At 39.8% G+C, this 12,268-nt stretch overlaps 1 protein-coding gene across 1 annotated transcript in view; it reads right to left on the bottom strand.

Moving 5' to 3' along the window:
• The window catches only part of slc1a4 (solute carrier family 1 member 4), a 20,998-nt gene extending 9,442 nt beyond the window's left edge, over positions 1 to 11,556 (bottom strand). The window contains exons 1-3 of the mRNA XM_034899262.1: positions 10,872 to 11,556; positions 5,046 to 5,088; positions 3,066 to 3,131 (exon numbers count right to left, since the gene is read on the bottom strand). Of these exons, the coding sequence (XP_034755153.1) occupies positions 3,066 to 3,131; positions 5,046 to 5,088; positions 10,872 to 11,383 (621 nt within the window). The 5' untranslated portion in view covers positions 11,384 to 11,556. The remainder of the gene's footprint in view (positions 1 to 3,065; positions 3,132 to 5,045; positions 5,089 to 10,871) is intronic.
• Between the last annotated feature and the right edge of the window lie 712 nt (positions 11,557 to 12,268).

Consider the following 12,268-nt stretch of genomic DNA (forward strand, 5'->3'; position numbering starts at 1 on the left):
TATAGTAGGTAGATCATTTTGACTTGGTCATTTTAAAAGTAGCTCGCAAGCTGAAAAAGTGTGGTCACCCCTGCTCTACTACATACAGTATATTTACTACTTATATGGTAATATTTTATAAATAATGTTTAAATGTTTAACATTAAATTGAAAGACATTTACATTTTGTTTTTAAACTTCATTAATTAATCAACAATAATTAGTGACAATATAGCATGATGTTGTTGAAGCTAATACTGTGTGAGGCTTGGTCAAATGAAGTGGTTATCTTCAAAAATTACATCTTAGCATGGTCCCTGCTAAGCTGTGGGAGAGGAAGCCTCATATCAACATGTTGTCTGAACTTTAGTATGCATTTTTGCATTGGACTCGGACTGGGGAGTTTGTCCTCCATTTCTTGCGTAGTTACTCTACAAAGAGATCCCTTCACAGTGTAACAAAAGGAGTAATGATAACTCTTCCAATGTATATATGATACTGTATGTGAGTATTGCATTTGGGCAGACTAGCAGAATATCCTATAACATAATAGTTTTTGGTGATAAAGGTTAAATAAACAAAAGACTAAGATTATTTCAGGTCCAATTCTGTGGCTGGTTGAGGTTTCATTCACTGCACAATGGAGACAGAAGTCCACAAGAAGCTGCAGAAATCTTTCTGAACAGAACGAGCTTCTGGCCAGGGTTTAGTACAAGTTCATAGGAAACAACAGAAGAAACAAAAGCTGAAAAGAAGTTCTTATATGTATGCCTGAGTAGATTTGCATGGACTCAGTATTGCCGCATCAAAGCAGAGGTGCTTAGAATGTGAACTAACTCGGAGCCGGACTGGACTCTAAACAAAAGGTCTCACTCATTGAATGAAGTGAAAATGCTTCCTCTTAACACTAGTGCCAACCTTACACCAAACAACTTTTCAAGAGATTCCATTGTCGCAGACTAATTTCTAATATCGGAATAAAATCATGAGAGTCTTAATTGTTTAGTGTAAGCTGGTCATAAAACTCAATCCCAGTCAGTCTTTTTCCCAGCTTGACTTTCCGTTTTGATATTTTCCTAAGTTTTAGTCTCTTCTCGGTAGTGAAGGAAACACCATATGGCTAGATTAATGGTTGCCATGGCGGCGCGGTAAGCTAAACACTGACGAGGGAAAGTTGACAATTTTCAACCCTTCTGAAAGGCGCCATCCAACGGGAGTTTTCCCGTTGTTTTCCCGGAGTAGGTAAGCCTCTTGGGACTGCTGCCATTCATCGGTCTGTACGGTAGAACAGAAAAACTTGGGTCGTCTGGGTAGCTAACCTGGTATAGTACACACCCCATCTACAGAGGATCAGTCCTCATCGTGGTGGCCACAAGTTCAGTTCCACCCTGCGGTCATTAACTGCATGTCATTCACCCTCTCTCACCCCTTTTACAGTATGTCTAATCTGTCCTCTCAACTTAAGGCCTAAAATGCAAAGGAACATTTTTTTTAAAAGAAATCGGCAAACAAGCTAGCGCTAGCTAGGTAGCTTGGTTGAATTTTTCTAAACAAATCTAGATGTAGTCTTGTAATTTGAGACCCTGTAAGATCTTCAGTCTTTACATATTATGCCAGTCTTTAACATTAGATGTGAGATGGTGTCAGTCTTTTCAAAGTCAATTCAAAGTATTTTAGTGTATGGTAGGCATAAGCTAGAAAAAGGCAGACAGACTTAATTCAGGACACACTAAAAGTCTGTTGACCGAGTAAAATAGTTTCATCACAGTCAAAATGTCTAACAGAACAGCGGGAACTTGATCAGTGAAAAGGAAAGAGAATATATATATATATATATATAGGATAAGACTAAAACTGTGTCTAAAAATGTAATTGTTGAAAATACCTTCATGTTTTTTTTTTCCTAGCTAACTTTACTAATTCATTTCAGCTCCTCTGGTTTGTTTTGTTGGTTTCCAAGCCAAACGCACACCAAACCGCTTAAATGGATTGCCGTAAAACAGACCAATCTGTAAACACTGACTTGTTAGTTTGTTTCTGCAGCTTCACAATTTAAATAGACGCTGAGCTTCATTCTTTACCAGCAAAATTGGCTGGTAACTTTAAAATGTTATGTCAGCCAAAGTTCATTTTTACTGCCATTTGGCGGGTGTCAATTTAAAGTTTCCATATAATGAAAAAATCCCTTTTTCTGGGATTTTGTTATTTTGTCTCTCTGGTGCTTCCACACATAAACAAACTTGAAAAAAAACTGCCCATGCTGTTTTTAGTGAGATACAGGTTTCTGAATGTCCTCTCCCTTCAGTCTCCGGGTGAGCTGTTCAAAGTCTGCACAGCTTTCCACGTAACTAGCCGAGACGAGGGGAAAAATACTGCTACAACACCCACTAGTTGATCATTATCTCCAAAAGAACTACTTCCATGTCCCTGTTCTGAAGGTATTCCACACATGGCCCTTGTCTAGAAGAAGTCTCCCAGCCCAGTTTGTACTGACCAAAGTCGGAGAAAGAGTTATCTAGCTGATGTGATCTTACCGAGCTACTGAGCATGTTCGACGCCTAACAAAGTATAAAAGTGAGATGTTTCACTCTGTAGCTAAAACAAAGACCTAAACGAACAGGGTGAAAACAGGATCTGCAGCAATGTGCAGTACAACAAAAATATGTTTTTTGAAAATGAAACCATGTAAACCTATTCTGGCACAACCTCAAAATACAATTGAAAATGAGCATAATGTGGGTGCTTTAAAGCCCTGATTTTTGTTAAATAATAAGTAATTGCTAATGTTATTCTACTACATGAGTAACCAACCTTGAATCCCTTCTCACTAAACCAGGTCATCCATTAGTCTCTCAAATAGTGCTAATGCAGTGAGATTGCTCACTGAATTGACTCATTTGACACTAAAAAGCTGCTCAGAGCAAACATGTTCTCCGAGAATAAACAGTGCTTCTCCTCCTGTTTTCAATTTGGCAGACATGTAGACACAAATTAATGCAAAGGATAGCATTTTACACATCACACGTATTAAGTGAATGTGTATGTGATTGCGTGACGTGTAAGCATGGGATGTGCCCTGTTCATACCTTTTGATAGAGGGCGGTCCCATTGGTGTCGTTCCCTACAGCAACCATCTTGTAGTCAGTGGCATACTGCAACATAAACAAACAAAAAAAACTTACATTAGTTTGATGCTTTTCAGTCAGACAGTCTTGTTTAGTACATTTATTATTGTATTTTTATTTATTTTTGGTCACAGGTAAATAAAACTTATATTATGGTTACCTACTTTTGCTTTATTACTTTAATTACATATTCAATTTAATTTTTAACGTCACTTACACTGCAATATTGTTTCTTGTACTATGGCAACTGCACTTTACAATACCTTTATTTGACGCCATTTTACCTTCAGTCTACCTTCTGCTCATTGTTTATTGTTTGCTTGTTTTTCTTGTGTGTTTACTTGCTTGTTTGTTTTTGCTTTTATTGTAGAAAATGCTGCTGTAACAAAGGAATTTCCCCGCTGTGGGATAAATAAAGTATTATCCAATCTAATCTAATCTTGGCCACAAGACTTGCCCCAGAAAACATAATGTTGGTAGACACATTTTGGACAGGGCCAGGCTAGCTGTTTCCAACGCTTCCAGTCTTTATGCTAAGCTAAGCTTACTGCCTATTAGCTCCACATCTGTACCAGACAGGAGAGAGGTACTGCTATTCTTCTCTAACTCTCAGAGAGACAGTGAAATGTTTTTCCCAAAATGTCGAACTACTCTTTTCATTTCAAATTATTTCATCATTTAGAGAAGCACTGGAATTATGTTAAGTGAAACCTCAAATGAAAGAATATGTGTTTATTGAAAACCTTTTCAAATAAAATGATAACCTTTGCATAGAGATGCATAGTGAATTTGTTCACATTTTTCAGTGTTCATAAATGATGTTTGTCTAAAATGGTGAAGGAAATGACAATTCTTAAGAACAATGTCTGTGCATTGCTCTCATAAGGAATGCAGCCTGTGCCCAGAGTTAGGGGCCAGTTTGACACTGCGCATTAAAGTTCAGGCAGTCTTTCAGCAGTAAAGGAGACAGCCAACACTGCAACAATGCCGCCTCTTTCTCTCTCTCTACATTTCTTTAAACAGCCCTCTAGGATAAAGGTTACCAACCCAACATCTTGACAGATCTATGGACTTTAAATGAGGCTATACATCTAGGTTTTTGAAACATACTTGGGCATGCAGAGTTATACAGTACTTAACTATAGTCATAAAACTAAAAAAGACAACCTTGCCCATAATCTAAATCTTATACTTAATTTACTTAAATATCTCTTTAAGCATCAAGCTGCTGTCATGTCAGGTGAATCTCCCCTCTTCTCTGCTTTCTTGGATTAATCCACAATTGGGCCCATACCACAGGGGCTGCCACAGTAGTTAATAGTGACTATTGAACTCTGTGACCTGGCTGCACTTTGAAAGCCCATTTCCGCTTTCTGTGAGAAGTCACTAACTTTTGTGTGAGTTTATAATTCACTGGCCAGGTTATAGGCAAGTTTCAGGCAATTGGTTCACATTATGTGAGTGTGAGTGCGTAAGTTGCTTTTTGTGTGTGCATAGCCATTTTGTATCCCCGTATCGTCAAATATTGAACTTTCCTGGGTCTTACTTTAGCCTCAACGGACACAGTTATAATTCGAGGAAGTGGAGCGAGCCGTATTCAATTGCCGTGATGCAAGGTGGGTTGCTAGGCTGGCTGGAATGGAATGGTTTCGCCATGGTAACGGCTGGTAAGGGACTAGGAAAAGAAGTGTTTTGGGGGGGGTTGCAGTGGTCTCTATTCTGGACATCTACTCATTAAGAGGCATTATGAGGCTTTCAGTGCTACAGCAGATTTACAGCCGCTGTAAATGAACATGGAGTGGCATTCGCGTGGTTGGTGAAATAACTTCTAATGTTTAATCAAGACACATATAGTAAGGAGAATCAGACAAAAGGTGTATTGGTAAAAAAAAAAAAAAGTGTGGAAAATTTGGTGTGGTGAAGTAAGGTGCCGGCACTCACAGAACGGAAAGCAGCAGCCACCAAGTTTGCTGGGAATAAATTCCTGAGAAAGAAAGAAAAAAAATCAGAATTCAGAAAAGGCTCTTTGATGTGTTGAATTGCACCAACTGAACACTATAGGCTCAGAAAGTCTGGGGAAACCATGTGGGTAACCCCATCTGAATGATAAATTGTTCACAGGATTGGTTTGTCATCACACATTGCGTACAGTTTGGCTGTTCTCCCAGGATCTTCCATAAAGCCCAGTGTTCTCTAAATTCCCTGACAGAGCAGTTCTGGCACTGATCTACTGTCTGCTTCATCCTTTATTAAAACAAATCATCAAAGTCAAAACTCTTCCTTTACGTTTCACTGTATTTATTTACTTTTCACTTTCCCTTTATTTTATAGTCAAACTGAGAGATTTTCTTTATCAAGAGACATTTATAAAAAGTAACATGTTTTCATGTAGTTGGTCAGGAGCTTACACACTTTGGCTGTAGCCTGCATATTTTGTAAAATATAAAAGAATAGCAACACTTTGAACGTAACAGAATCAAGGTCTCCAGCAGCGAGGTAAACAAAAATGTGTTGTTTTTTTGTGGCAAAACCATTTGTTCTGCAAACGTTTTCTCTGCCTTGGTCACATACAGTATTATAAGGAGTAATCTAATATTATCTAGTGTGCAACATTTGGTCAGAGCAGTAAAGGCATCCCCAATGACCTGGCTCCCCTCACTAAAGGATGAATGAAGTCCTTCCAATCAGGAAATTTGCAGCATTTCAACTGGAAAGCATCCAGTTGACTTAACGCTTTAAGATTATTCCACATAAAATGTAATAAATAATGTAATAAACACATGTTCACAATATCAATGCTCAAAATGCTACTGTTTAGCCATGCTAGTATTTTAGTTTAGCATGTCAGCTAACGTGTTTGACCAAAATGTAGGCCTAATGGTGGTGCTAGATAAAACAAAGTCAAAAGATGACCAAAGTCAGAGGGTGTAATCCTCCAGGAAACATGAATATCTGTACAAAAATGTCATTGCAATACATCAAATTAGAGCCGGGCAATATATCAATATTATATCAATATATTTAACTAAATAACGTCTTTGATTTGCAATATGGCATAAGTACTAAAGGCTGCATTACAGTAAAATTATGTAATTTTCTAAATCAGACTGTTCTAGCTCTTCTATTATTTGCCTTTACCTACTATTGTATCCACATTATTGAGGATTATTTATCTAAAATCTCATTGGTAAAATATTTTGTAAAAGCACCAATTGTCAACTCTACAATTTCATTGCAATATCGACATTGTGATATCTGATTTTCTCCATATTGCGAAGCCCTAGATCAAATAGTGGTTGAGATATTTCCATTTGGACCAAAGTGGTGGACCTAAACAAATAGCAGGGACAACCGGAAAGAAAGAATACGTTTGCACATTGTTAATACAAATGGAACCCCATATACATAAAAGGGCTTGTTGGACTACTTTTTTTTAAATAAAAATATTATTTTTAAGCATTTTGTAGTTTATCATTTTCTAAATCTATTATGACAACTTTTCCCTTGAAAGTCTTTCTGCACAGGGACCATGCTGAGTTCATTTTCACTACTCTTAAATAAGCATACAGTGTTACATACTTGGAGCCTGCATGTGTGTTTGTTGTAACTTTGTCCTCAGTGGCCAAACTGTATTGAGCAAAGAAATACAGACTTTGCTCCCATCCATTCCCATGGCCAGACCACAGCCAAGCAATTCAGTGCATAACCTCATGATCCCAGTCAACTCTGCCTTCAGTCCAGAGCCAACGTGGCTTCAGCTGTTAAAATATGTCAGCTACACCGGGCACAATGGCAGGTAGTAGGGCTGTTGGAACGAATACCAAAAGTCAAATATAATTTTAATAGTAAAAAATCAAATACTATTCGAATGCTGAAATCACTTTTCAAATTATTATTATATGTTGGCCAATCTAATCTACCTCTTCTCACCTTAACCTACCTGCATGTGTCACTTTTGTCACATCTTATGAACAATAAGTTTGCTTGAGTGGTGAAACACAAGGCTTTTTTTGTGTTGGAATTTTAAATTCGGTAGATTTATGAGGAATGCTCCTTAAGGTTGTGACACACCAACCCGATAATTGGCCGTTGGACAATCTGTCGAGGTCGGTGACTTGAGTCTGTTTGGTGTGTTCCGTGCCGTTGTCTGTCCGGAGTGGTCCGAAGGGGCCGTTGGCCTTCATTTTGGATGACCTGACATGCTCAGTTGGAAGGTAGGCACTGCAGGCAATCAGACTCAAATGACCAATCTGATTGGTGGATTGCAAAAAGTGCTCGGAAACGAAGAGCAGGGTGATGTGACTAGAGTCTCTCATAATCTGACGAAAATCTTTTAAATTTACCTTTGTCGATCTGAAATGAAGACAGATAAATCAACTGCATGACAGCAGAAATGCAGAAAATACATGTTATGTACTTCTGGAAAAATGATGTACAGTATGTATGATGTATGCATGTCTTGTTTGAATTTCTTCGGGAGTGTGGATCTTTTATTGCAGAGTTTGAATGAGTAAAAATACATGTTAATTTCATCAATGGGAGCAGAGGTTTAAGAGAATGGAGGTTAGCTTGGAATAATGTTTAAGAACCATCCTTTAATCCTGTAAACATACCCCACTAGATTGTCTCCACTTCACACATAAGCTTTAAGGTCCAATATGTAATGTATTTACTCCAATAAATCCAAAAATGACCAAAGTGTGACATCAGATATTAATGAAATATGCTAAGTTAAAATATGATGTTTTCTGAGTCTGTCAGTCGGGTGGAGAGGACGGCAAGGAAGTGGTGCTTTTGGCGGTTCTTGCCGTAATTAAAGCAAAGAAAGTGTGTCTGTCAGTTGGATACAGAGCTCTGTATAAGCCTGTGGTTTTACAACTGTCAATATAGCTAGCATCTAATGTTAGCTACTCTGCTGTGCTGTGATGACTGGCTATGTGAGACAAGCGTCTAGCAACATTGTTGCGGATCCTGCGGTGAGGAGGGGTCGGGGGAGACGGCTCTCTCCAATATTTTGAATTTGGACTGCGGTAACTATTTTATATTTATTAGAATTTTTTGGGGGGCTTTTTATGGCCTTTAATGGACAGGATAGCTTGAAGACAGGAAAGTGGAGAGAGAGGGGGGACGCATGCAGCAAAGGGCTGCAGTTGGATTTGAACGCGGGCCGCTGCCAAGGCCTCAGCATGGAGGGCACACTGGCTGAGCTAGAAGTCGCCCCAGCAGTAACAATTTAAACACTAGCTGTCAGTATTACATACTGCACCTTTGAAGTGAGATTCTGAGACCTGTTTATCCATGTAATGAGAGTGTGTGGACAGAGAGATCAAATACATTCCTCGCAGAGAAAAGGAACAACGGATTAGGACAATAATTGGACTTGAGCATCCCATCCAAGAAGCTGTATAATCCAAGGTTCTGCCAAAGTTCACCACTTTCATGCCCTGACTGGTATACATCTCAGGGAAACAATGAGTGCTATGTGGATGAAAATAATCAAAGAGTCTAAACTGCAGCTTTAGACCCAATGTATCAGCAAGAAGAATGAGAGTTCAGAATTGTCTTAATCCTTCCTAAAATGTTTTGAGCAACCTGATTCAACCGATTAAAAGACTGAGAAAAAAACGCAGCCTGTCCATCTGCTATTGTAATAAGGGAGAAATGCTGACAGCAGCGGACAGTGTTTAGTTTGTACAGTGCACGGGGGTTAATCCCTCCACCTCTTTTCCCTTCCTCAAAATACACTCCACTCCTCCAACAGCTGTCAGCTTTCCCTGACACTGTGGGAACTTATTATTAGGACTCCTCCTTACTGAGTTTCTGAATAGACTGTTACCAGTGCTGGTATTTCCTGGACATAAATACTTGGTTGTGTGTGTACTAATGACATAAACAAGATGGCATTTATTAGGGAGGACAGACCAATGGGGAGCTCAATACTGTCCGTCTGTCTTATTTCTTTATGGAAATTATTGATTTTGTTTTGTGCGTTTTTTTCTGTCACTGATCATTGGGTTTATTTAAAAATTGAGTTTTTAATATGGAAGGAAGCAATAAGCACCTTATTATTTTGGTTAGTTGATTTATTTTTTGCATTTTCCTACATTTATTTTATCTTTTTGGTTGTTAATTGATTTTTTGTTTGTTTGTTTTTGTGACATTGTGTATTTTCATGTGGATAAAAAAAAATGGCATTGATGAGGCTAAGATCCCCCCCAACCATACCTACCCTGCTCCTAAAAGTAAAATGCTGCCACTTGAACACAGCAAACATTCTTAAAATTGGCAATCAAATGAGGTAAAAATCCATGTAAACTCAGTCCACGTGATCTTGACATACGTCTGCAAACGTCCACTCAAGACACAAAACAAGTAGAAAAGCATGACTAAGTGGCAATTCTGCATTGCATTGTGCTGTATGTTGAACTCAGTGGTGGAAGAAGTAATCAGATAATTTCCTAAAGTAAAAATAGCAATACAAATACAAAGTAGCCCACAAATACCTGAACATTGATACTTAGTTACTTTCTGCTGAAAACTACAAACGGCTGAACTCCAGTTGTAAATCTTAGCACAACAGAGCATAGTGCAATAAATACATCAGCACTTTAATTCTTACAGTCACGTTTAAGATGTTGTGTTGTCTGTATATTCATATGCGTCCTTACTTCATGTCCTAGGATGTCTTATGTTCATTTTATGTTGATTTTAGAATGGTATCTTTGTTACATGTTTGAGTTGTGAAGCAACATATTGCAGCACTATGCCCAAGACAAATTGTAGTGTATTCTATTCTATTCTACTGCTGACTGATCTGCAAGCGAAGGAAAGGATTTGAGTCACTGCTACTCCAAGAAAGCCAATACAGCAGTTATGTATGCTGGAAAGGAGTCTGTAGTGACGGTCTGATCTTTCATGCAACAAAATCTGAGAATCTCTTCTCTGAATTTTCTCTAACCTAAATCAATGAAATCATTGGCGATACTCAGCACTGAATAGCAAATCAAGGCAGTTTTAGGTAGTTAACCAACACACATCTTTAGTAATGATAATTATCTCCGCACACTGATGCACTGGCAGGAACTAGACCACAGAGTTGAAAATCTGACCTAACTGGACAAATGTCAGTAACTGCAGGTTACACTGACCTCCTCTGTAACGTAATTCATTAACCATGTACAGGTAAAGTCACACTGAGTAAGTTGGATGTTTTAATGCTCCCACCAGTCTGTGTCTTTTTGAGTGTGTGTGCAGCTCGGATGGCTCCATGCTCCGAGCTGCTTATGTTAACTGGTGGAAAGTAACTAAGTACATTTACTCAAATACTTTACTTAAGAACTTACAATCATCTGACAACTTTAATTATTAAGCTACTTACTTTACACATGATTATGTTTGCACAAATAACACATAAATGTTTTCTGATAAATAATAAACTAGCCTAACCAATAATATAAGGGCCTAATCATTTTCTGCATTGAGTAGGCCTAATACTTCAAGTATGTTTTCCTGATGATAAGCCGACTTACGTACTTTTAGCTTAGTAACATTTTTAATGCAGGACTTTTACTGTAACATAGTATGTTTACAGTGAGTTAGCCTATTAGTAGTAAATGATCTGAATACTTCTTCAACCTAGCAATTGTTCCCAACAATTCCCCTGCTGCAATACCACACCAATCTGCTTCATACTCAACAGTTCACTTTATGAGTGTTTTACAGTGTGACATTGTTAAAGTGATGCCAGTGTTGCCACAGTAACGGTACCTGGCCAGGTCTAAGAAGGAGTCAGCGGTCTCCTTGTTGCTGCTGACGCTCTCCAGCCCCAGGCTGTTGGTGTTCAGGGCTCCGGCGCCCACGCCGGGTTTGATGATGAAGGCCAGGGCCACCCCGATCCCAGAAGCGATCAGCGTGGTCACCAGGAAGTAGGCGACCGCGATGCCCCCCAGCTTGCCCAGGGAGCGAGTGTCCAGGCTGGCGGCGCCAGAGACGAGGCTGCAAACGACCAGGGGCAGGATAATCATCTTCAGCATCCGGAGGAGCATCTCTCCGGGGAAGGCGAAGTAGGTCATCTGTGCCTTGGTCAGGTCCATTTTTCGGACCATCATCCCGAGCCCGATGCCCACCAGCACCCCCGACACCGTCATGATCACCAGCAGGTTCTTTCCCAGGAACTCCATCAGCTTCTCCCCGAAGCTCTTCCGCGCGCTTTTCTCCAGGATCCGATCAGTGGACGCCGAGCTGGGCATGTGCCCGTTGATCGCGCTCTTTTTCTCCATCTTTTTCCTCTTTGGAGCGGCGTGGGAAGCTGAGTCCAGTCCAAGCAGGTTGGTTGGATTCACACACACTCACGCTCACACGTTGGGCGCACGCACTCAGCTGTGTGGAGGCTGGTCTGGTGTGTGAAGGCTGAGTGCAGAGTGGAGAGAGAGCCAATGGAGAATGAGCGACGACACAAAAAGCCATTGGAACATGCGCACAGAAGCCGGTACTTTATAGCAAGAGCAAATGATGCAAGAGCAGGAGAAATTTCAAGCCAATAGCTCTGGCATGGTGGCACACATTCCTTCCCTGTGTAATGACTTAATGGGATGATGAAATCAGTAAAAGACTTCCCAAACATAGCCAACTGCGCTTTTTCTGCTTCTTCTTCTGAGCTTTCTCTCCCTTTCTCTGTCCTTTATAGGCTACAAACAATAACAATATCTCATACTGTATATCATGTGTTATCTCAGTTACCAAAAGCAACAGATTGATATGGATAGTTTTCCTCATTGTAATGCTTTCACAAACTGGTCAGCAGGGCTGTAGCACAAGATTCTGGGCCATGTAGAACAGGCCTGGCAAACCCGGTTCCTTTTAAGGATTCAGGTTATTCTGAGTCACTCACTAAACTGAACCGGGTTGTGCGAGTCACTTGAATCACGTGAGTGCATTTTAACACAATACAATTATACCCCTAACCTACAGTGGGCCTAGCTAGGCTACGTGCAGAACACTGTATGTTACTTCAGAAGTGAAAAAATGGCTTTTGTTGTTGCTTTACTCTGAGTTCGAGCAGAGACTTCACCCACTCTTCCAACTCAGATCCACTCATAGCTGATTCGCGGAATTCCCTGACTCGCGCGAGAGCTCACGCGTCATCGAGGACTCATGAGTTGTCT

This window comes from Etheostoma cragini, chromosome 17 (assembly GCF_013103735.1).
Source record: "Etheostoma cragini isolate CJK2018 chromosome 17, CSU_Ecrag_1.0, whole genome shotgun sequence".
NCBI classification, from domain to species: domain Eukaryota; kingdom Metazoa; phylum Chordata; class Actinopteri; order Perciformes; family Percidae; genus Etheostoma; species Etheostoma cragini.